The following is a 23667-nucleotide window of genomic DNA, read 5'->3' on the forward strand; positions in this document are numbered from 1 at the left end:
TTACACTTGTTCAACTGCTTATCCATTTCAGTACTGCTTAATTAAGCATACAGAGGCACTCTAGAGGTCTGATTCCTATTTATTCATCTTGGCCTTAGGCCACCTGGATTTGCCTGTCCAAAGCCAAGGGGGGATGCCTGCCTGGTCTTGGCTGCCTATGGGGTACAAAGTGCCAAGTCTTCCAGGTGCAAATCTTTCCTGTTTAGAAACATCAAACCTGGCCATCACAAAATTCCCCTACACTTATCACAAGCAAAGAGATTCACATTCTACAAAAAGATGGTGCCTGTTCCACCGTGTGAACATCTGTAACTGCAACTTTTAGAGAGCTTTTGGTCACAGCTGAGTTGGGACCCTTCTCTGAGTAAAGGACAGCAAAGAGAAAAGCTAGAAACAGGAGACTTAATTATCAGTGCATCTTCTAAAATTTAACTAGATCTTTTCTGCCTGTCCTTATCTCTATGCAGCTACCAGCATGCCAAAAGGAATAGGGCAGCAAACAGCAACTCTTTTCTACTTCCTAGCTCTATTGGGTTCACTTCTTTCACGGAGATGAAGATGGAAACTGAGGAACTTCAGGGAAGTTCAAAAGGCAGTGCAGCGTCTTAAAAACATCTTCCCTAAAATAAGAAGAGCTAAACAAAAGCCAATTTTACATCATGTCAATGTGTTTTAGCCATGGTCACTAGAAGGTGATTTTATGAATATCTCAGTTTCAGATCCCAGAGAAACACTACTAACATTTATATTCTTAAATAATATCTCTTCAGTGATGAGATATGCACTCTTCTTTAAACGAACAGTTATCAGAACACACTCATAATACAAACTGCCTTTGGGAAGAGTTCATCGGCTGGTTATTCAACCATGGATTCTGGGGGGAGGTGGCAAACCAAACTGCTTGGTAGGAGAAAAAGGACACCAGACAAAAAGTGACTAGACATTCTTTTAAAACAAATACCATCACCAGGCTTTTCAGCTTGATATCAAAGCTAAGCAGCAGTAGAGAAAACACACCTGTAAAAAAGCAGAGTTAACATGAAAGGGAATAGAAAGGATTTTAAACCACAGAGAGGACTCTGCCTTAGTTCCTGATGAGCTTTCCTAACTACAATGAAATCAGACAAAGATGACGCCTAGGTTGAGTTGCAAATTACAGCAGCTAACTTCTGCTGGAACTAAACAATGCAATGTAAACCCCTTGATACGGTATGCAGCCTCCACTAAAATACAATCAGCAGCAGGCCTGGTTCTGAGGCTGAGAAAACAAAATAAAAAAGGAGAATGTCTCAGCTCAGAGACAAAGCTTCATAGAAATTAAACCCAACAGCATGCCTAGGCACTGTGAGAGACTTGAGCCTGGACTCTGACATCCCCAAAAAAGAGCGAAGCTCCAGTAGTCAGGGTTCAAAACAGTACAGGTCACTCAACAATGTGAACTTTATCACAGCTGACATCTTAATTTCTTGTCAGCTTGAGGAAGAAGAGTCAGGCATGGTCAGAAGAAGGATTACAGATCAATTACACAAAGCTAGACAGGGGTCCAGCTTAGTCAAGTTCATTACCATAGTGAGTCTTTTTTCTGGAACGTGCCTCATACTACATAGATGTGTACACAAAATGACAAAAACCCTCATGAATTAAGTAATCAGGGTACACTGCATACATCTTCCTTTTTCTGTCTAACAAAGAGTTAATGTTAGGTAGTACAAGTTCTCTTCTAGTGGACTGTGCCAGAATGTAATCAGAACTTCCTAATACAGCCCCTGGTTGTTTCCCATTAACAGCATAGAAAACAAACATTTAGAAAGCAGCCTTCAATTTAAATATGCTTTACAGAATCAAGAAACAGAACAGTGAAATTTTAAGAGAGCTTAAATAAGGACATCTATATAGGCAACCTAAGCTGACTTTTCCTCTCTCTTGAGATAGGCAACACTGACACCTACTGTCAACACTGTCAAATGGATTTAACTTGTACAACTGCTTTTAAAAAGTCAATGTTTACATAGACTTTTGAAAGCATATTAAACATTTCCTATTCAAGGGTTTCCTTCATAGCACATTTACTGCCTTTGCTGCAGAACCAAAGTTATTAACCTGTCTTGTAAAATGCTATTTAAATAGAGATTCCTCAAAACCAACTTATTGATAATATTGAACCACAATTATACTTTCTCATAACTAATATTTTTGAACTATTATAATTAAAGCAGATCTGGAAAATTACATCTTGTTTAACTTAATACTAGAACTTCATGTTTTTTATCACCACAGACATTTAAGCAGCCACCCAAAAGCAAAAAAACACTGTACCTTTCTTAGACCACATCTGCGTTGGAGTAACTGGGTCTTGACTGTTCTCTGGTATTTTTAAAAAAATTATTGCTGTTGAGAACAGAGTAGAGGCTTTCCATAGAAATAATTTTGACATTCACAAGGCATGTCCAGCTCCACAGTCAGTCCTAGTTCACTCAAGCATCTACATGTCAGAAGCCCAGCGACAGAGCACAGCCCAGCTCCTCACTACACGAGTATCCTGGCACAACCCAGATATTTCCTGTGCACATTCCATACCAGAATGTTGGGGTTTTTTTAATATTTGGAAAGATTCCTCCCACACAGACACTACAGAAGTTACAACAGCTGCACAAAATATTATCAAAACCTTACCTAAGCAAAGAGAAGACATCGTAAGAGTTACGAACGCAGTTCTGATCCACCTGGAGAAGACTGTTCTTCAGGGTACCTGAGTGATCCTTGAGGAAAAGAAGGAATAGTACTTTAAAAATAAAAAAAAAAACATATTGAGTGAGAACATTCACTTTTAGTAGAATGAATGATCTTGCACTTAATATATTTTAAATCTGTCTTTACACGTTTTATCTATGGTAGATAGAAACAATTTAAGGTGGCAATAACAGCACTTACCTATAAAGGTATAAAAGACCCATCAGTTTATCCATGTTCTAGATATATAGTGCATTTTCTTGAACTTTATAATCCATAACTGTCTGAATTTTATGTGTAGAAACACTGAAAAGTGCTACTGACAGCACTGCCATTCTTCAGCTTCAGACCTGAGAGCCCACTCAGTTGTGTGCAAGAGAATTACATAAACATGAGATAAAGCTCCATCCTTTATCCATGCCGTAACACATTAAAAGATCAAAATAATCTTAGTTTTGAGTGACCTGAACACATTTCTGGAAGTTACAAAGTAAGAATGATGTATGGTTGTTCTTTTAAGAGACCAGAGCATCCATTCTGCTCAAAAGGTATCAAAACATTAACAGACAAACAGCAATTCCTCATGCTGCAAATATCAGATATTGAACTTTTCCATATCAGGCACAGTCACACAAATTCCTAGAAAAGTTGCAAACTTAGAAGTGTTGCCTTACATGATAAGGTAAATTTTAAGCAGGTCAAGCCACTGGCAGCACTGTCAGAAAGATTATGGATTGAAGGAAAAAAAGGCACTTACTCTGGTGTATAAAGCAGCCCCATCTCGTACCTGTAATCAGCCAGCTTTCCAACAGATAAGAGATGGATTCTGAGTACCACAATCTCCACCTAAAGAGTTTCCTACCCCAACAAGAGTCTGCCTCCATACAGAAGATGTTGAATTTCAGAGGTAAAGGTCAACATCTCCTGACATAACTGCGTTAACCATAGGCCACACATCATTAATGAGGTAGTAATCAGAGATAATATTGGATGGATAGGCACAAATACTACAGTAGATCCTTGAGGAAAAAACCCATGGGGTAAAACAGGTGCAACATGAGCAAATAGCTTCCCATTCAAGACCTACAAAGTCTAGGCTTCAGACTGATAACCAAAGCTTGCCATGAAAATGAGTCTTAACAACCACATCACTTTCAATATGTCCTATATTGGAATGAAATGCCTGCCTCAAAGAATACAGTCAAAGCTTATTTTCAGTAACCAGAGGGGTTTTGGACCCTAAATGCTACACTTGAAGTCTTTCCAAAATATCATAGATATCCATGCAACCAAGGCAAGATATTAGTTCATATCTGTCATGTCAAAAAACTATTCCTTCTCAAAGCAAAGCATTTCAATGTTCTGCGCACCCAAATGTGAAAATTAATCTCACAGGTTGAATTTCAGTTTGTCACCAGTACCAACAAACCAGAACAAATACAAGATACTCTTACCTTCTGTTCAAATGAAGCTCCATAATAACCATCATTGAGACCAAAAATAATCTCATTTGGGTTTCTTGCATGGATCTGCAGGGAAGGAAGAAAACAAATCGGTTTACAGCCAGCTTACTGCAAATTTTCACACCAAATGAGCACAAATTGCTCCAAGAGTCTAGAGAAGTTTTTAATCACCTATAATTCTAGAAGTATACAAAAGCTCACAGAAAACTGAATTTAATATGGAAAACCTGTTTGCTTCACAGCTTTAGCAACAGTCACCATGTTCAGCCATTCTATTTTGAAATCAGAAATACCAGACAGAGCATCTTTCCTATTATTGCATTTCCAGGTGGCAAAAATAAGTAAGATGGATGGAAACTAAACAGAGGTAAGACTCACTCTAGGGAGACCTTATAGCCCCAGCCACTGGCTCAAGGAGCTCCAAGAGAGCTGGAGAGGGACTTTGGACAAGGGGGAATGACTTCTCACTGCCAAAGGGCAGGGTTAGATGTGATATTGGGAAGAAATTCTTGGCTGTGAGGGTGGTGAGGTCCTGGCACAGGTTGCCCACAGAAGATGTGACTGCCCCATGCTTAGAGAAACCTGGTCTAGTGGAAGGTGTCTCCACCCATGGTAGTGGAGTGGAACTGGATATTTAAGGTCTCTTCCAACCCCAACCACTATATGATTTTATGATTTAAAGCTCTGATGTAAACTAACATGAATATCTGTAATCAAACTTTAAAATACAATCTTCAAACACACTCATTTCCTTTCTCAGCATTCTATATATATTAATTCATCCAGATGTTTTGTTTCCTTAAGAAAAAAGTTGACAAAAAATATTTTCACATTACCTGCTGGCCCAAATACTTTAATCCATCTAAATTGACCTTCCATTCAATCAAAAGCTGAAAGTGTTCCTTCTTGCCACCCCAGATCCTCACAACAAAACAGGAGACAGAGGTATCAAGATGATCAGGCATTATTCCAAAGTCCAGACTTCTCCATGTTGGATTCTAAGTATTCAAAGAAGGATAAATACAGTTGAAACAAGCTGAAACTAGTCCATAAATTGACAATTCAAAAAGCAGCAAAGCCCACCTCAAAGATTTTTAAAAATCTTAAGATTTAGGAACAACCATTTCAAGCTCTGCTGCTTCCTTACCCAGTTTGCTAGACAGAATTCCTCAGTTAAAAGGTATATGCTTGTACAGTACTTCAGAAACTGTGAATGGGTTTTTCTTCCTTCCATATCCAGACATCAAAGAATTTACTTCATAAATTACTAATTCTGTTTAACCAAATCAGGAACTTTCAAAATGGAAGTAACATTTCTTTCACAGTTATAATTCAGCTTCTGAAAACCAGAGTATAGCATGTATTCCCAAAGTTAAATGCTGATATATTCCCCAATAATTAAATTTGCAGAACGTGCTGACATACTTGTTCACATTCTTCTCCTCTTGACTGATGCTCAATCCTCAAATGCTGTCACTAAAAGCTCATCTTTACTCCACGAGATCAGACTTGCACCTGGAGCTTTTCAGAACCAGCACACATTAAGCTAAACTGCAAATTCCACCAGAACTCAGATTTGCAAAGACTATGTGTTCCAAGAATTTCCAATAATCTCTAACAACATCTAAAGGACTGACCCAAGCTGTAAAAACACCAAGTCAATCCACCATTACTAGTGCCAATAGACAACAGGGTGTCCAAAAGCAGAAATGGGAATGTGCTTTTATTTATTTCTCTCCCTCCTCTGCTGAACACAGAAACAGTAGATCCTGCAAAACAAAAGGTAGGAACCCACCACCCCATGAAAGAACTTGCCTCCCCTTCTAGTGCTTAAGTAACTTGGAAAAGGCCTAGCATCCCTGAACTGGGATGAGTCAATTTGAATTTCAGCCTCTGAAAAGAAGAGAGGCAAAGTTACCTACTAAGAATTACAGAAGAAATGCATTCATCAAGTTCTCCTAACAAGAAGGAATATTTCATAGCTATTCAGGCTAAAGAATACCAGGTCATTCAAATACCCATAGGTTATATACAGGATGTCCTCAAGACATCCTTTATTCAGATTTTTGTTATTCTATCTTCTATATCCTGTGGTTAGTTTCCCTTTTTGTTTTTCCTTTTCCTGATTTAGAATAGACAGAACTAAAAATCCTAACAACTTAAGAGAAAAACTGGAGAACTCAGCAGCCTTGAGTAAGCAGACAGGTCTTCCTTAATTCAGGAGGGTTTCAAAGCATTTACCCAGGGTGCTATAAATGGAGCAGTTCTACCTTGTTAATGCAAGCATTAAAAAGTCTTCATCAGGTTTTCAAACTCCCTTAGCCAACATTTGCAACATCCTACTCCTATCCTATTATTACCCTTCCTCATTCGTAATAAAATGTTTACTTATGGCCCCTTCATTCATCTAAACTGGAAAATTTAGAAAATCTAATATGTTTTCAAACTTCAGTTTCTTACAGCTATTAGCTCTTCAAAGAATACATGTATATATCTGGCAGGTACATGTTCTTTGCTGTTTTCCTACACAACATGAAGATGTTAATAGAAATCAGCATTTCTACTACTCAGTAGCTCCCTATTCTAACCCTCATGAAAAGAATCTGAAAAGGAGGAGAACACAATGCCCCTAACAGAACCAAACAGTGGAAAGACACATTAAACAGTTATGGTATTCAGCAGAGAAAACAATATACTGCACTAAATACACAATTTTTAAAACAAAATTTTTTCCACATTATAGTAACTTACCAGAGAATTCTTGATCACCTCGCTCTTATAAAATTCTAAAGAAAAATAAGTAAAAAAGCACCTTTAGATTAGCTTAAACACTGATACAAATCTTAGTATTTGAAACAGAAAAAAAACAAAATAAGCAACAATCAAGAAAGACAAATGTCAGTGGGTCCAGTTTATTAGTAACTGATTTATGAGATAGACTTTGAAATGCAGTCATGCTTTTGACTAAAATTACTCCTTCACACTTACTTATTACAAATCATTATTTAAATTTAGTATTTCATCTTTATACTCATCATAATCCTCAAGTTTTACAAGGCTTTGATTTCTGAGAAAAGAACATGGCATAGTAGTTAACAGAATTTGGATGACATTTGCAAAAATGACTTGTTTGCCATACAACATCTTCCTGGAACACAGCAGCTTGGATAAATTAATTACAGCACTGTCCTGAAGAGCAATGGTGACCTGTTCCAGGTGCTCAGAGAGTAAACAGCCAAGTTACCTGACAAAGGTGCCAAAAACCCTGTATTTAAATGGGAATAAGCAACTGCTGGTGCATGCACCTTGGCTTTCCCAGTCAAAGCAAGAGCTTCAAAGACTTTAGACAGCTCTAGAGGCAGGAATACAGATTTTGTACAATATCCCAGCCCGCTGGAGACCAGGGATAAAGCTTTGATGAAGTGCAAAAGAGTCCCTAACACCAAACACTGAAGAAACAGTCATCAGTAATAGGTTTAACCAACCACCACAACAAAGTCCAGGCAGCAAGCTCAAATTTTGTATTCTTATCCTTCTAAAACACCAACCTTGGTAAAAAAAAGCAAGGCAAGATACAAGATGTGTCACAGCGCCAGATGAAAACAAAAATTATGAGAAAATCAAAACTCATCTCCAATCACACCAAAATATGAAAACATATTTTTAATAACATCTCTCCACAATGAACTATATACTGCAGTGGGAAAGAAAAGCAAGAAAGAGAGTGTGGGAATCCAGGGCTTCCCTCTGGCTGCCCTGGAGGGCCTGGGACCCTGGCAGGGGTCAGGAACTCCCCTGGACAGAGCCCCCAGAGACACTGTCTGTGATCTCTGTCCATGGAGAAGAGTTTTCAATCTTACAGGATGAATTACAAGCTCTGAGTGTTTGATATAAGTAATAATTAAGTGTGGCACGGGTGCAAAAATAAAATTTTAGGTTTCTAGGTAAGGGGTCCAAAGGGGACAAGATGGAGGAAATTGGGTGTGTCTTGTCCTTTTTCTCCTTCTTCATGCCCTCCATGTTTCACTGTGGTGTTGGCATTTTTCTGTTGGTTCAGGCTGGGGACACACTGTCCAACGTAGGTGACAGATATTGGCACGTTATTGTAAATCCAGCACACGTAGTTTCTGGTATTTAATGTTTGTAACATCCCACTGAGGGCAGAGCCCCACACGCTGCCCTGCAGGACAGAGCTGCGGCAGGGCAGCAGAACATGTTAGAGATAAACAGAATAAACAACCTTGAAACCAGCACAGACCAATTATGGCTTCTGCTTTGGCAGCGGGGCAGAAAGACAGAGACTTTCTACAATCTCGGAATCATCAATACCTCAGATTCCGACAAGAGAGGAGATCTAATGCTCAAGCACAGTTATCTAAACTAGAACAGATGCCTGGATGCTCCATGTCATTGGTTGACAATCCTATTTTTTGAAAACTTTGGTAACAATATGTGCTGATGGATGCTCTGTAAAACAACTGGTATGCACAGGGTAGGACATTCTTCCTCACAAAAGGCAACCAAAGCTCCAAAGGCTTTAACTTTTATGTCCCCTTGGAAGTTCCCAATTTCTTACATCATCACTCAGAGAAGAACAATGACAAAAACAGGCTGATTTAAAAGACTACAAAACCTTTCATCAGTTTGCCTCCTTGGCTGCTAACACTGAAAGCTTTCATGAAATTAAAGAGCTCTATTCCAGTGTCAGCAAAGGTGATGCAACTAATGGCAGAAAGTTGTGAAGACCAAAAAAAAAGTAAGAAAGAGAATTCATATCATAAGAATTCAAAGACTAACTAGCAAAAAGATTGATAGTAAGTCTGGTTTACCTTTGTAGATCTTGGCATTATCACACAAGTGAAGAGTGAAGTATGTATCCAAGAGGCGATGACCATTCTTATTAATAATGTTACGTGCAGCAATATTCCGAAGATGACGAAGACGGCGCTAAAAATAAGAAAAAATAATCAAAGAATTTTCTTAGATTGAAAATTAACCCTTTCTCTTTTTTCAAAGCATTTTAATGATTGCCAAAGCAATGCTATGAAAAAAAAAATCCCACCAAACACTCAATTTTCTCTGTCAGACAGCAAGTGTAAACAGCCAGGATTCAGCAAAGCCACAGGACAAGCGCCAAGCACCTAAAAGTTTGGATTAAGCAACATTGATATTCAAGAGAATCTATTCTGATTCATGTCCTGTATGTCATTTTTATCCCACATGACAAAATGACCCCAACTCTGAGCAGTTTCAAGCAATCTGACACTATCAACTTCAAACACAGCAGCAGCATCACCCAGATGTTTTGCATCATCACACTGGAAACACTTCCCAGCCAAAGCTATTTTCAACAAGCATTAATGGACAAATAGCTCAAACAATCCACCACCTAATCCAGAGGTATAAGGAATTGGCTGAACAAAACTTCCTCATTCCACAGTAATCCTAGAAACTGCCCAACAACCTTAAATAAAGGTAAAATACATCAGGAAGACATATCAAGATTTTCAGGGAAAATTAAGGGTAGTGAAAATTTGAGATTTTCACTGTCAGTTACCATCTGCTGTGATGAGAGAGTCCTTTTCCCTTGGAATTAATACAGTAGGATATGTCACTAAAATGTTTAGTTTAAGTGATTTTATCCAACCCCAACATTATCTTGGTTTACTACAATACTGCACCTTGAATGAAAATCATCAGAACAAATCAATCTATCTCTCCCACCTCTCTGTGCCCAACTGCTTTAATAGCTGTGGCTAAGGTCTTAGCTTCAAGGCACACCACATCCTTAATCTTTGACAAATATTTTACATTATTAATGTCTTATAAAATTTAACTAGTTAAAGCAATTTTGCAGGACTGCCACACTTAAATCATTGCTTAGCTGCTGTTTCTATTGTAACTTCAAAGACTCATACTTCATACAGCCTCCCATGAATGCTGCACTCAGCAAACTGCCACTTCAAATACATAAAGTTCTCACCAAATCCTTCAGTGTCATATTTTCCAAATCAATCTCTCAACTCACCAGTGTCTCACCCACTACCATGGGGACATTGACAAATGGCTCCACATACTTTGTGGATCACCACAATACACCCACAAGCCTCAAACAACTGGTTTAGTACATATTTTTACCTCAGAGTTCATCTTACACCATTTTTTCCCAAAAGCATCTTTCTTTGTAAGGCTGAATCCACCTTAAAAGCTGACTGACCAAAAGCACATTTTAAAAGCTTTTGAAACCAAACCACAATTTTCCTGTTTGTTGCTAGTCTTAAAAGGCTTTTATGAAGAGTTGAAAGCCCATAATCTGCTTTAGAATCATAGTGTGACACTTTATATCGCTTAACACCACTCCAGTGATATATTAGTTTTCCTTTATGGAAAGGTATGAGCAATATTAAATCTTTATTTGACAGCCTAAAAATCACTGAAGGAGTCATTCCATTCAAAGTCTGTTTATGACTTAGACTATAAACAGAGCCTGAGATGGGATGTCCAGGTACCTCTAGTATATACAAAAACTACAAAATTACAAACAAACAAACAAAAACCCAACCAACAAAAAACATTCTGTGAGACTACATGGTCTTATTTTCTTAGCAATTGGTATCAAAAATGTCAACAGAAATATTAAGCCTCACTTCAAAGAAGTCACATGGCCCTTTAACATTTTTTCACATCTATCCTCAAAGCTGGGTAGCTTTGATGGCTGTTTTTATGTGCAACAGAAACACTCTTTAAGAAACAGCTTTGCACATGAATTTTGCTACCTACAAAAATGATTCAAGAATTTTATGTGCCATCTCTTTTAATTCACATCAGTAGCAGAGAAATCAATCAACTACCATGCTCATTCCCTTCATTTTTTGGCATCTTTTTTTTTTCCTTTCATCCCTTTCAAAGAACAACCCATACTGCACTCTAACTAAGACAGCAATTTTCTCCAGGTCTCTTTAGGATTGCAAACTCATTTGTTTACCTGCTTTAAGTAATATGTTTCATTGATTAGCTCTCAAGCGAAGCCAAACAAGTTTCTTACCATTCACAGTACTCAATGAGGTCAATGAGGTTTGAAAACAAAACAAAACTATCTAGTTGTCCTAATCCCTAACCTGCACCTGCACCTCTGAACAAGACGTGAATCCTTATCTCCACGATTTGTGACTTCCTTGCACCCTTCAGGATCTGGGGGTTAAAGTCTCACTTTCCTAAACCTGTTGGTTTAGGATCATTAAATCTGGGGCTATGAGACCACAATATAGTTAAGAACTCAATGTGCAACAGGTAATGAATGTCTATTTGAATCTCCAGCTTAGCCAGCACTCTCCTCCCATCCGTTTAGTGAAGTTATGATGACAGAGAGACTTGAATCCTGATAATAAATCTTCCCATTCACCCACTACGTTCAATTATATTATACTGAAATACTCAAATTTCCTCAGAACTTTACACAGGCAACATTCAGAGTTAATTAACCTCTCCTGATGAAATATAATTAGCTTAAACCAGGAGACTATCAGCTACAAAGACAACTGAAATAGGTTCTAGAATTCCTCATTAAGAGCTTTGTTTTGTGACAAAGTAAGCATTATTTTGAGGGAAGTTTTAAATATCTAGTGTTACCTCTTATGCATTTCGTATCATTTTGTGCTGGAGTGGAGACATTGGAATACAGAAAACAAAAACCCCACTGTGTTGCAGCTCAGCTAGCATCAGCCAAACGCTGCCAACCCCCAGCACTGCATCACCCTTTCTTATTCCTTACACCATAAATAAGCATTTGTGCAGCTGCTCACAGAATCATATCTGGCAACCAAAATGGATAGAAACTAACCACCTCTCCCTTTTCCTGGGTTAGTTTCACCAGCTCAGTTCCTCAGTATGGTTCACCACATGGCTGGACAAGCAGCTGAGCAGACCAAGGAGGGGACAGCACAGCAGCAAGAGGCTGAAGGCAGAGAATGGCTGGAATGAAACCACCAGCTTGAAGTGTGGAGCAACAGAGCCTGGCACTGCCATGAGCCAAGGGGAAGGCAGTTCACAATGAGGTACCAGAGCATTTCAAACTGCAAAAGCAACTCTTTTTAGAGAACAAATCAGTACACTTTATGTTGAATACAGTAGCTGCAGATAATACACAATTTTTTTGTTTCCTCCTACTTTTTGGTGAAGTGCTAAAAAGGGTCCCTTTTCTTTAGTGACAAGTTTCAGCTATTTTGCTCTTTCTGTAAAAGTGTCAAGAAATCTTCATCATGAGGGAGGATTCCCACAGGATAAGATGCTCTGCAGCCAGAACAGTCATTCTAAGAAGTCCACCTTAACATTCAAAATATAAGGGCTAAAAAACAATCTACGCACTTAACCTCAAAAAGGCCAGTGTGAGTGCAAGATGACAGTGCAGGACCTGTTTTCATTAAAAAAAAAAAAAAAAAAGGCAAAATATGCAATCAGTGTAGCTAATTTTCACTGCTATCTCCTCAAAGAGTTTACAGGTTATCAGCAATCCAGGACTGAAGACCTCAGAGAAGCATCTACAGCAAGATATCCTACAGCAAAAAAAATTATTTTTGCAGAACTAATACCATGGAAAAGGTAGTTTAACCTTTTCAACAGTTCTCAATTCAGTACATGCAGCCTTAACAGGGGTGTATCTGGATCACAGTAGTACAGCAGGTCTAACAGGTCATTCTCAGGGGGGTTGTGACACAAGTTATTTTGGTTGCAATTGTCCTAGACCTCTGCAATTCCCAAGAAAGCCAGTGAAGAAGTGAAATTACATTACAGGCCTGGTTATCCTTAGCTTTAATTGCCATTCTAAGTTGCATTTGATTAAAAGCAACTACTATATAGCAACTACATGTTGAGTCACATGAAATAAATTAGTGCTTCCTCCTATGTTGAAGATACAAACCAGGAGAAATTTTCCATTAGGAGAAATCCTGAGTAGCTTGTATTTTAAAAACACTGCTGCATGTATAGATAGCACAGGTAACAAGCAGACAGCTACCCCAAAGATACATAGAAAGTCTGATCAAGAAAGATGTAGGAGAGATCTGAAGAGCAGAACCTACCATCAGGTTTCATCCCTCATGCCTGCAGAGGCAGAGAAGCAGCTTCCTGGAATACTACAACAGCATCTTAAGAGAGGTGCTGTAGAGAGCAATACCATCCCTGCTCAGCAATTACCTGCTTCATTCACTCAAAACAAATCAGACTGCTCCAGAATCAAGTATTTTCATCATCAACCTTGTTAAGACTGCTTTTTCATCAGGCGATTCTAGACAGTCTGCAAAGTCTTTTGAGGTCTAAAGGACTGAAACTGTCTGGTTCCTTCATGCTTTAGTTCCCTCAACACTAAGATACCATAATCTTTCACTACCTTCAGCATGTTCCTCTCCTACACAATGTGTTTTGTGCAGTCTTATGGCGAGGATCAAAAAATTAAACCAAGGTAAAGCTGCCAAAAGCACAAGTTAGTAAGGGTAACTAATGGGTAAGTAAGGGTAACATCTGGCTAAATTCCTCCAATTCAGCTCCCTACAGCTACACAGATGTGCCCACCACAGAAGAGGACAGAGGAGACAGACTGCAACTTTTAAGTTTCTTTATGGCTTAAGCTTATCCAGATGCCACTCTTTGCTTTCCTCAAGGCCTGAGAAACAGAAATGATAAAGCTATTCGCTGTTTTTTGTCTAATAATCTGGTATAATTAATAAAAATCACCATAGAGATGATGCAGCAGGGAGGTGAGAAAGAGAGTAAGTCAAATGAGAGAGAAGTGCACTGTTGTTAACCCAAGGTCTGGACTGCTCATGGCAGGAGAACAGGATTACCTACAACAGCCCCAAGTATTCATGGAATTTCAGAATTATTTGGTCAAGGTCATATAATGGGTAGCAAAAGCAAGCATGGAGAGTTCTGATTCCTCTTCCATCTTAACCAGTTCATTATTCCCTTACAAAAATCTGATGACCCTCAGAAAAAAAAAAAAAAAAATAGTGTCAGTATATCCAGGCTGGATGAGAACACAGCCAAACACATTTTCTATTTCTGGTACTCAGCCATCACACTGACTCTAGCTCGAGCTCCAAGTATCAATTGTGAAGCTCAGGTCACTAATATGGGCAACAGCAAAGTCCATTCTAATCACATGGAGCCTATCATGCTGTCAGCAGCTGGGATTATCTAATGGCTCACAGCTGGGGAAAGGGGGAGGTCTGTCTTCTCCTTGTCCCACATCTGCCTTCTCCCAGCAGCACTCTTTAGCACTGGCTCTTTTAGCAATGCTGTTCATGAATTCTACTCTCAGCAGTCCCTTTGACATGTTAAATAAATTTGCAAAGGTGTCAATGGAGTATCTGAAGTTAAGCAAGTAAGACAGTTTGGTTTCTTACAGCAAGAACCATCCAAGATGCCATTTAAACAGCCCCCTCTGTGAATGGAGGGTTTGGCTGAAAACTTCCAGATGTTACTAAGTGACAGTGGGCTCACTGCACCCAAGGCCATAAGCAAGTTTCAGAAATGCCATCAGGCAGATTTTTTAAGAATTTTATAAATAGAAATACATTTTCCAGAATGCAGCTTAAATTCAATAGCCCAAGGAGAAAGTTTTATACATCTGCGACTGAATTTGAAAAAGGCTGCCCCATCCATCCTACTCCTGATGATTTTCCATACAACCCATGTAACCAGAAACTTGCTTTTGCCTGAAATGTAAATACAATGGTAAAACTAGCATTAAAAAGGCTGGGAAATCATCTTGTACAAGCAAAGTAGAAGTTTATGTAAATTACTTAGCCTAAATTCACCAAAATTATACCACCACTCAGGGCTCTCAGAGGTCTGATGAGCTGACAAGCAATTATCGTGTTTCCAGAACAAAGAACTTTCAACACTGGCTAAAATTTCAGCACCAGGTCTACTTCCTTAGCCTTTAATGGGGTACCCTACTTATCAAACAGTTTTTAACCAAGACATGCCAAGACAGTCTTCATCTCTGGGCACCATCTCTGTTTTCAGACTGGCGCCTTCCTCACAATTCTGTCAAGGAAGTAAATTCCCTGAATTCTTTTCAGATCAGGATCAGCTCTGACCTCTGTATGACATGGTACACATTCTGGTTTTACCTGGGTTTCACATGAATTTCATAGCTTGGTTCCTTGCTCTGTGACCCACAGAAGCTCTGGAAGAATTTAAGCAAAATCCTTCCAACTATTTTAGCATTAAAGCAGGAGGCAAAGATTAATTAGCAACACAAATGTTACTACAGCAAATCCACTGTTTTTGAACTGAATGGACCTGAGCTTGCAATGTCATCTATTTAGATGTCTGGATATTTGTCAGAATTAAGTCATATAAAAACAGAGAGTTCTGTGTGCTTTGTAGCTCATAGCAGACAGGTTGTGTTGAGCCTTTTTCTTAAAAAGCCCTGAAACAAAAAAAAGTTACCAAAATATGATCTATATTTAGTCAACGTGAACATTATTTATTATCACAGCACTGCTCTACACCTTCATATTGCACCTTCCAACTTCCTCAGATTTTCACTATTTGCTTTCACCTCACCGTGCCAGTTTGAATATTAAGAAGCAATCACATGATCCAATCTCCTGGAAGTCAAATGATAGACAAAAATTCATACTTAATTTTATATATGTTTTCAAGCTGCCTCATTTTCCAATTTAATACCTTTTTTTTTTTAAGTGAAGCATATCTCACAGAAAGTTTGGGTCACCTCTGCTGCAAAACATAAAGCTTTTAATATCCAAGAAATGTATATGGGAAGTTTAGGCATTACTCAGATGTATGGTTACTTAAAACCACAAGAAAGGCAAGAAAATGGTTGTAGTCTAATTTACATGCTTGCTAGGAAGACTTAGGAGGTTTGCAATTTAACAGTTTTCCACAGTTCAGAGTCAAGAGAATCAAATGGGCTTTCAGATTTACTTCTGCATTTGATAGGCAATTTTTGTGGGACACACCATAAAGAATTTTAAGGAATTCTATTTTAATATCTTCCAGCACACACTTGAAGACAGCAAGGCCCTCAAAGCTACACAGCCATCACTAGTTCATATACAGCCATAATTAGTTCAACAAATCACTTGTATTTCTCCTTATAACTGCGCCTCCTTCCTATCTCCATTTCCCCAAGTTAACAGCCATCCAGAAACTCCTTTCCCTTTTTAAGATTAAGTTACTTACTTGCAAGTGCCTTTAAGAAAACTATTTCCACTAGGAATCAGAACTGAGAACACCACAGGAACACAACTACACTTTTTTTCCTGTGAAGGTGCAAAACACTCACATACATCACATACCTCACATTCCCAAAGATCTTGTGCAAGGGACCAGATACATTGAACCTGTGCAGAGTGATTTACCCAGCCTAAATGACCACAAGAAAAGTCAAAGCCTAAATGACTTACAAGAAAAATCAAAGCTTTTTATCCACATGGGCTCAAAGTTTTCCAAGATGCACAATAGTGAATTTTAGTTTACAGATCCTTAAATCAAAGTGCTTCAGATGCCTTTACACTTCTGGGCATCTGAAAGGCTTTTGAAAGTTTCACTTAAGAAGGAAAACAGCTATGTAGCTTTCATGTCAACACACCAAGGGTCAAAACAAGTTTGTAATCATCCATACCCCATGCCATGGCTATTCCTGCTTCTGTACTGCATGGAGAGCATCACCAGGAACAGTCAGCAAATGGAAGATGTTCAAAAGATATCAAGTTTGCCCTAATTCACACAAGAAGAAACAGGAAGAATAAGGAATATCTCAATACTTGACATGGTCCATGCAGAAGTATACTTATTTTCCATCTGTCTGAATGCAAAACAGCCCTTTGCAAGGTCAGTATGGAGTTAAAAAATGCAACATCTGAAGTCAGTGTTAGATCTAACAAAGTATGTTAGTCTATGGCACTATCTACTACTTTGATACTAACTAAAGCAACAGTCACACCAGAAAATAATTAAAACAGGTATCTATACTGTAACTGAAAAAACTTAAGACTATGTATTGCTCTTGAAAGACAGCTGTGTTCTCTGGTCCATCCTTCCCTGCACCCTTTTCTACTAGCTAAACCTCTTAACTACTTCCTCACTGCATTTACACTGAGGAGCAACTCAGAACTCAACCTCTACCCCCACAAAATGATGTAAACAGCTGGTAACTGTTCACTGGCACAAGAAATCTCCTCTTTGTACCCCACAATCACATGTAGAATATCTACACCACTTACTTTAGAGTCCAAAATGAATGAAAGAACTAAGACTAAAACAGATGTAAACTCATGATGTTCATAAGACTCACTAATCTTCTGCATAATTTTTTTTTTTTTTGGTGCTAATTTCTGCAGAAAGACTGTAAAAGCCTGTTATTTAAAACATATTGTAGGGGCAAGTATAGGAGACACATTCAGTCTTGGGACACAAACAGGATAGCTGTTTAGGTGTGGCAAAAGAAGACTCAATACACAGAATTAATTTAAACATAATGTTAGCAGGAAGGGTTCAAAAGACAAATAACGTGCCTATGAAGAGTCTTGGGCAAATAAAGTTCTTTCTGGGTATTGTTTCAACAGCTGTGTTTGGTTATGGTCACTATAACATCAAGAGCAACAGATCCAGCGAGATGGCAAACACCACAGCTCCAAAGAGTAAGAACTGCCAGCACACCCTAAAAAATTGCTCTAAACTATGACTAAGAGAATCTTATAAATATTGCCCACTGGCCAGACAACGTTCTTCTTGCTAGGTGTTTACATAAGATGCAATTAATAGGTAATTAGATAGTCTTTCCATCTTTAACCAAAAACTTTTAGAACCGGTAGCTAGAAAAAACATCTTTCCTTATTGATGCTTTACTTTGAGCTTGTCTAAGTGTTTAGTCTCAAGATGAAAGACTGAAACTGTAGCTGCTTCTTTGACACAGAATGGGAACTAACCCACCAGACAGAAAAGAACATCAGGGTGCAAGTCCCATCTCATTAATAACACAATGCAGCAGTTGAGAGAAGTCCCTTAAGCCTCTTAATGTGACCTTGGGGAAGGGAGCATTAGTCCACATTTGCTGTGGGAATAACCTGGGAATATCAAGATGATACTCAGAAGAAAGCACCCTTAGCACGCAAGGGCCTTACAGAACCAACAACAAAATCAAAACAATGCCAATTTTGACCTTAAAGAAACATTAAGGACACTCTGGGTTGCACAAGCAAACAGCATATGATGATTAATAACCTGAAGAATATTTATGCTTATCTTGTTGCTGGACAATAAATCAAGGGCAAATAAGTCCGTTTCCCTTCATAAATGAGACTTCGGTCTTTAGCTAGTAAATTGCTCAATTAAGAGCATTCCGTAACCCACCATAAACATCCCAAATACAGCACGAAAACCAATTTAGTACAGCTTTTGGACATAACAGTCTATCTTATCAGCAGATCATTAGGTCTGCAAAACACACATGCATCCCTTATGGACTACAGGTAGTACACTGCAGACAGCAAAATTCCAGCCCCAGCTTAACAGCCAGTCTTTTGGGCTAAAATTACAACTTTCAAGTAACTTTAACAACTACACCTCCTAGTTTATCTCTAACAAACATTAAACATTGATACAGGTGGGTATGGATACAACTCAGCAGGTCACAACTCACACTGTAATGTTTCACTGGAGCAGCACTTCCCTCCCACTCAGCATTTAAAGACAGTGTGTCAAAGAGAAGTGAAAGCAGTACTCCAATACAACACTTTCCATCCGTTATTCTGATTGCCCTCTTCCCCCCATATTTCATAGGAAAGGGAAAGTAAAATATTTAAGAATCAGTCTTTTTTTCCCCATATAACTCAGGAGAATACAAAACAAGCGTAATATAAAACTAATGTTTAAAAATATACTATTTTCACATTGTTTAAAGTCCCATTCATGTGCAGCCCTGGGCCCATACAGTAACTTTCTTCACTTTCCTACAAAAGACCTCTCAAACACATTTGTCAGCACACTTTGAATCATCCCTTTCTGACATGTTGCCAAAATGTTGTGTATGAGTGATACACATTTTTAAAGAAATCCAAGTCAAATCTGGAACTGAATCTGGCAGGGGATGCAAAAGAAGGGCTTCTCCACCTATGCTACCCAGAAAAAGAAAGCCAAAGAAGGTGTTACCCCCTGATAAATAATGTTGGAAAACTGTTAACAACTGATGAGAAGGGTGAGGTACTCAACAACTCTTTTGCCTCAGTCCTCAACGACAATCTCTCTTCCTGCACATCCTGAATGGATGGACAGCAGGATGGGGACTGGGGGAACAAAGCCCCTCACAATCCAAGACTGGGTTCATGACCACCTGAGGAACTCTAATGTGCTCAAGTCCATGGGACTCAATGAGATGCATCACAGAGTCTTGAGTTGATTTAGTTGCCAAGACACTCTCCATGATATTGAAGTTATATTGGAGGTTGGGTGAAGCACCAGGTGATTGGAAAAGGGGAAACATAGTACCCATCTTTAAGAAGGCCAGAAAGGAGGACCCTGGGAGCTACCATCCTGTCAGCCTCACCTCTGTGCCTGGGAAGATCACTGAACAGATCCTCTGAGAAGCTGTGCTAAGGCACATGGAAGACAGAGGTGATTTGACAGTCAGCACAGTTTCACCAAAGCAAAGTCCTGCCTGACCAGCCCAATGGCCTTCTATGATGGGGTGGCCACATCAGTGGACAAGGAAAGAGTTACAGATGTCATTTATCTGGACTTCTGTAAAGCCTATGACGTGATCCCCCACAACACCCTCCTCTGCAAATTGGAGAGATGGATTTGATGAGTGGACTGTTAGATGGATAACGATGGTCAAATCCTGAGGGTAGAAATGCTGGTGTGGAAGCCACAGGAGTCATGTATGATGAGCATGGCTCTTGGAGTCATACAAGTGCATAAAACTCCAACTGGACCTTTAGGAATCCCAGCCTTCATATTAATGGAGGCTATAGAGTGTCCTTGAGAAGTTTCACTAACTGGTTGTTGCTCTACCCTAAAATACACTTCTGACACCTGTAGCTGAAACCTCATTGCTGCTCCTCTTCACAGAAACATTCACTATCTGTCAAGAGATGTTTGTGAACTGAAAAATACAGAAAATATTGGGTCACCTGATCTGACACGATTCTTGGCTGTGCACAATGGCACAATTTGCCCCTTCCCTCCTTATTACCACATCCATACTCATCAGATACACCTCCCTCCCTCACATACACCCTCCCAGGCCCTGGTTCTGGAGTCCATGACTATGTGCTTTCCTGTCACTAGACAACCACACATGAAATCGGTTTTGGCCAGCAATTAGCACAGTAGCACTAAACAGATCATTTGACTGTGGCATGACTGCCTCCCTACATTCAGGCTGCATTTTTCTGTCTAATCCCTTGCACTGAGGATCTATAAAAATCTGAAAGGTTTGGGTCCCCCAACCCTTCCATTGCTTAGATTGTTTTGAGCACTCAGAAATCCTTAAGTTATTATGAACTCCCAGTTTTCTTGCGTCGAACAACCATGAAGAGATATCACTAAAGAATCGCTGCTCCTGAAGTGCAATTATTTTACATTTTCAGTTCTGTTGTGCTCACTTGTACAGCAAAAGAGAACAATATCCTGACACAATTACTAAGGGATTCAAATGGGAATTTTATGCTTAATCAGATGCATTTCTTTACAGCCATATCCTCTATTTCGCTTTCTTAAAATACAGAATACAACAGCAAAAAGCATTCTCTGCCCCAGCCATCCCACCACACAAACAAGTCACAGAAGTCAGTTTTGACATAAGTGTCATCACAGTAGCAAAAAGTTTAATATTTAACATTTCACTCCTGCAAATGTGTCAGTAGCAGGAACATTGTTTTCTAATCAATGTGACTATCACTGGAACAATTAAAGCAAGACTAAATCCAAATTACACCGTCAATATTTCTTCCCCTAAAAATTCACTTCAGTCATTAAATGCAGTCACCTTGAATTCACAGTTGAGAATTTGTCTTTGGGGAGATTTATAGCTATGACTCAGACCATCCTGCTCTCAATCCTTATAGTCAAAAAAATGTAGCTTTGGGTGTCCTAAAGAAAGCTGCCTATTGAAACAAATCACCAAGTTGATTTTGTGCTGGCATACAGCAAACCTTGCCTTATGTAGCATCACATAGCTTGAGTCAGCCAGACTACAGCATTACAGAGGTGGTACAATAGACTAGATTAGGAATCACTTATCTTTTTCATAATTCTGCAGTAAAATAGCTCCAGTGTGCTGAGCCCCTTCAAGGTATCTTGCACTTCAGTAACACTTTTGAGCTCAGATAATACAAAGAAGGTGATTTGCTATCACCTTCAACTGAGCCTCTCAATTTGATTCCAAGTACAGATACAGTACACAGATCCCTCAGCATATGGTCCTTGTGCTAGCAGAGCACACAGCAGAATAGCCCAGTCTCTGCCACAGCCTTACACTTGCTACAATTAACATACAAGATTCTTCCATAAATATTTACTCAACTGGAACATCCTATAATTGATGACTCAATTTCTGCTCCTAGGAATGCCTATAAAGGTTTCTGCTCCTAGAAGAAAAAGCGTGTGTTTTGGTCTCACTCTCCCAAATGAAATCCAATTACTAATATCAGGCTTCTCCCTGCAGCATTCCTTCAGTCCTTGCACAAGCCTGAGAGAGAATAAAACCAAAAATTCAGCAAGGAGAAGGACATACTTGATTTTGTGGACAATCCATTGTTTCCTGTTCATACAGAGCAGCATTCATGTTTATGCTTATTAACATAGAGCAGACCCACATCTCCAATTAAGTACCTGCTCACAAATTAGGGTCAAGTGGCCAACAGCCACCTCCATTTCCCTCCCTTAGCCCCCAAGAGGATGCCTTCTATGCCTTCTAGAACATGTTTAACAAACGAGAAATTATAGATCCACTTTTCTGTTGACTTTTTTCTCTAGGTACTTTTTATACTCCCACCTGGTAACATGTAGCTCAAGTAAAACAGATTGTGTGTCTAACTTGTAATAACACAGACTGTACTGAGCCAATGAGCCAAAACAACACTCATATCTTACACTATTTCTAAAGAAAAATTAATTTTGCTAATTACTCCCGCCTTCACCACTCCTGCTACAGCTCCTGTACAATCAAAGTTACCACATGAAAGAGAGGAAAGGGCATAAAGTTGGTTTGATACGGATTGCTAAATGCTCAGGCAGAACCTAGTCTTCCTCACTTGAAATTAATGCTCTCCAAAATGAAAATGTGGGACAAATGCCAAGTAAATCAAAAGCCAACTATCAACAAACAGGAAAAAGAGTTAGGCAGAGGAAGGATGCAATGGGGAGAGAACATTTCACCACTTTTCAGAATACACCTCATGTTATATCCACACTTGCTCCCCACCCCGCCAAGAGAAGGAGGAGGGGTCACCCCAGCTGATCCGGCCTCAGGAGGTGCCCAAGCTCAACATCGATTTTCACGGTGTTATTCCTGCTGAAACTCCCACCTTTAGTGTGCTCCAGATCCTTAGCAGGCACAGAAGTAGTTTTCTGGGAGAAAAGAGAGAAGCACAGACCCCTACCCCCATGCTTCCTCTTGCCTCCCCACTGGCCTAAGAGAAAGGTGCCCAAACTGCCCCTTGCCTCAGAGACTGCCCTCCCATCAGCTTGGGGACTCCACCTCAGGTACCCCCAGACCTCGGGGTAGCCCCGCTGACACCCCAAGGAGTACCTGTGCACCCCTTTACCTCAGGGAGCAACCCCTACACGCCTCAGGGAGCACCTCTCAGTTCAGCACACAGAACAGCACACATCTCAGCGAGCACGCCCCTGTGTGCATCCCACACCCAAAAGAGCAGACCCCCTTCACCTCAGAACACCCCTCACTTCAGGGGACACCCTCCTCCGCCTCAGCCCCCTGGGAGCGCCGCCCCGAGGCCCCGCCGTACCTGCTGCGAAGGCAGCTCCACATGCAGGGCGCGGGCGGCGGAGCCGGGCGGTAACGCGGCGGGACTGGCAGCCGAGGTCATCCTCACGGAGGCTCCCCGCTCCGCTCCCCCGGGGCCGCCGGGCGCGCAGGGGTTAATGGCGGCAGCAGCGCCGAGCCGGCCGCCCGCTACGGAGCCATATTACCGCAGTGCCGGGGGGCGGGCGCAGCGCCGCCTGCCGCACGCCCATTGGTCCCCGCGCCGAAGGGGCGGGAGCTCACGCGGCTTCTCCGCCTGCGATTGGCTCAATCCCACGCAAATCAACGCCCCTCCGCGCCGGGCCTGTCAAACCGCAGGAACGCGCGACAGCGTCCATTACACCGCCCGCTTCCGGAAGGCGGGACCGGCTCTGAATCGCGGGCGGTGATTGGAGGAGAGCGAGTTTGAGTGACAGCGCGGCCTCCGTCACGTGCGCGGGAGCTGTTGTCATCACGTGG

At 40.2% G+C, this 23667-nt stretch overlaps 1 protein-coding gene across 1 annotated transcript in view; it reads right to left on the minus strand.

Annotated features, from left to right (window-relative positions):
* UVRAG (UV radiation resistance associated) overlaps positions 1-23404 on the minus strand; it is a 76812-nt gene extending 53408 nt beyond the window's left edge. The window contains exons 1-6 of the mRNA XM_002187783.7: positions 23192-23404; positions 9023-9140; positions 6945-6979; positions 5030-5191; positions 4185-4259; positions 2674-2759 (exon numbers count right to left, since the gene is read on the minus strand). Coding sequence (XP_002187819.5) covers positions 2674-2759; positions 4185-4259; positions 5030-5191; positions 6945-6979; positions 9023-9140; positions 23192-23272 — 557 coding nt within the window. The 5' untranslated portion in view covers positions 23273-23404. The remainder of the gene's footprint in view (positions 1-2673; positions 2760-4184; positions 4260-5029; positions 5192-6944; positions 6980-9022; positions 9141-23191) is intronic.
* Between the last annotated feature and the right edge of the window lie 263 nt (positions 23405-23667).

The sequence above is a fragment of the Taeniopygia guttata genome, chromosome 1, assembly GCF_048771995.1.
Source record: "Taeniopygia guttata chromosome 1, bTaeGut7.mat, whole genome shotgun sequence".
NCBI classification, from domain to species: Eukaryota; Metazoa; Chordata; class Aves; order Passeriformes; family Estrildidae; genus Taeniopygia; species Taeniopygia guttata.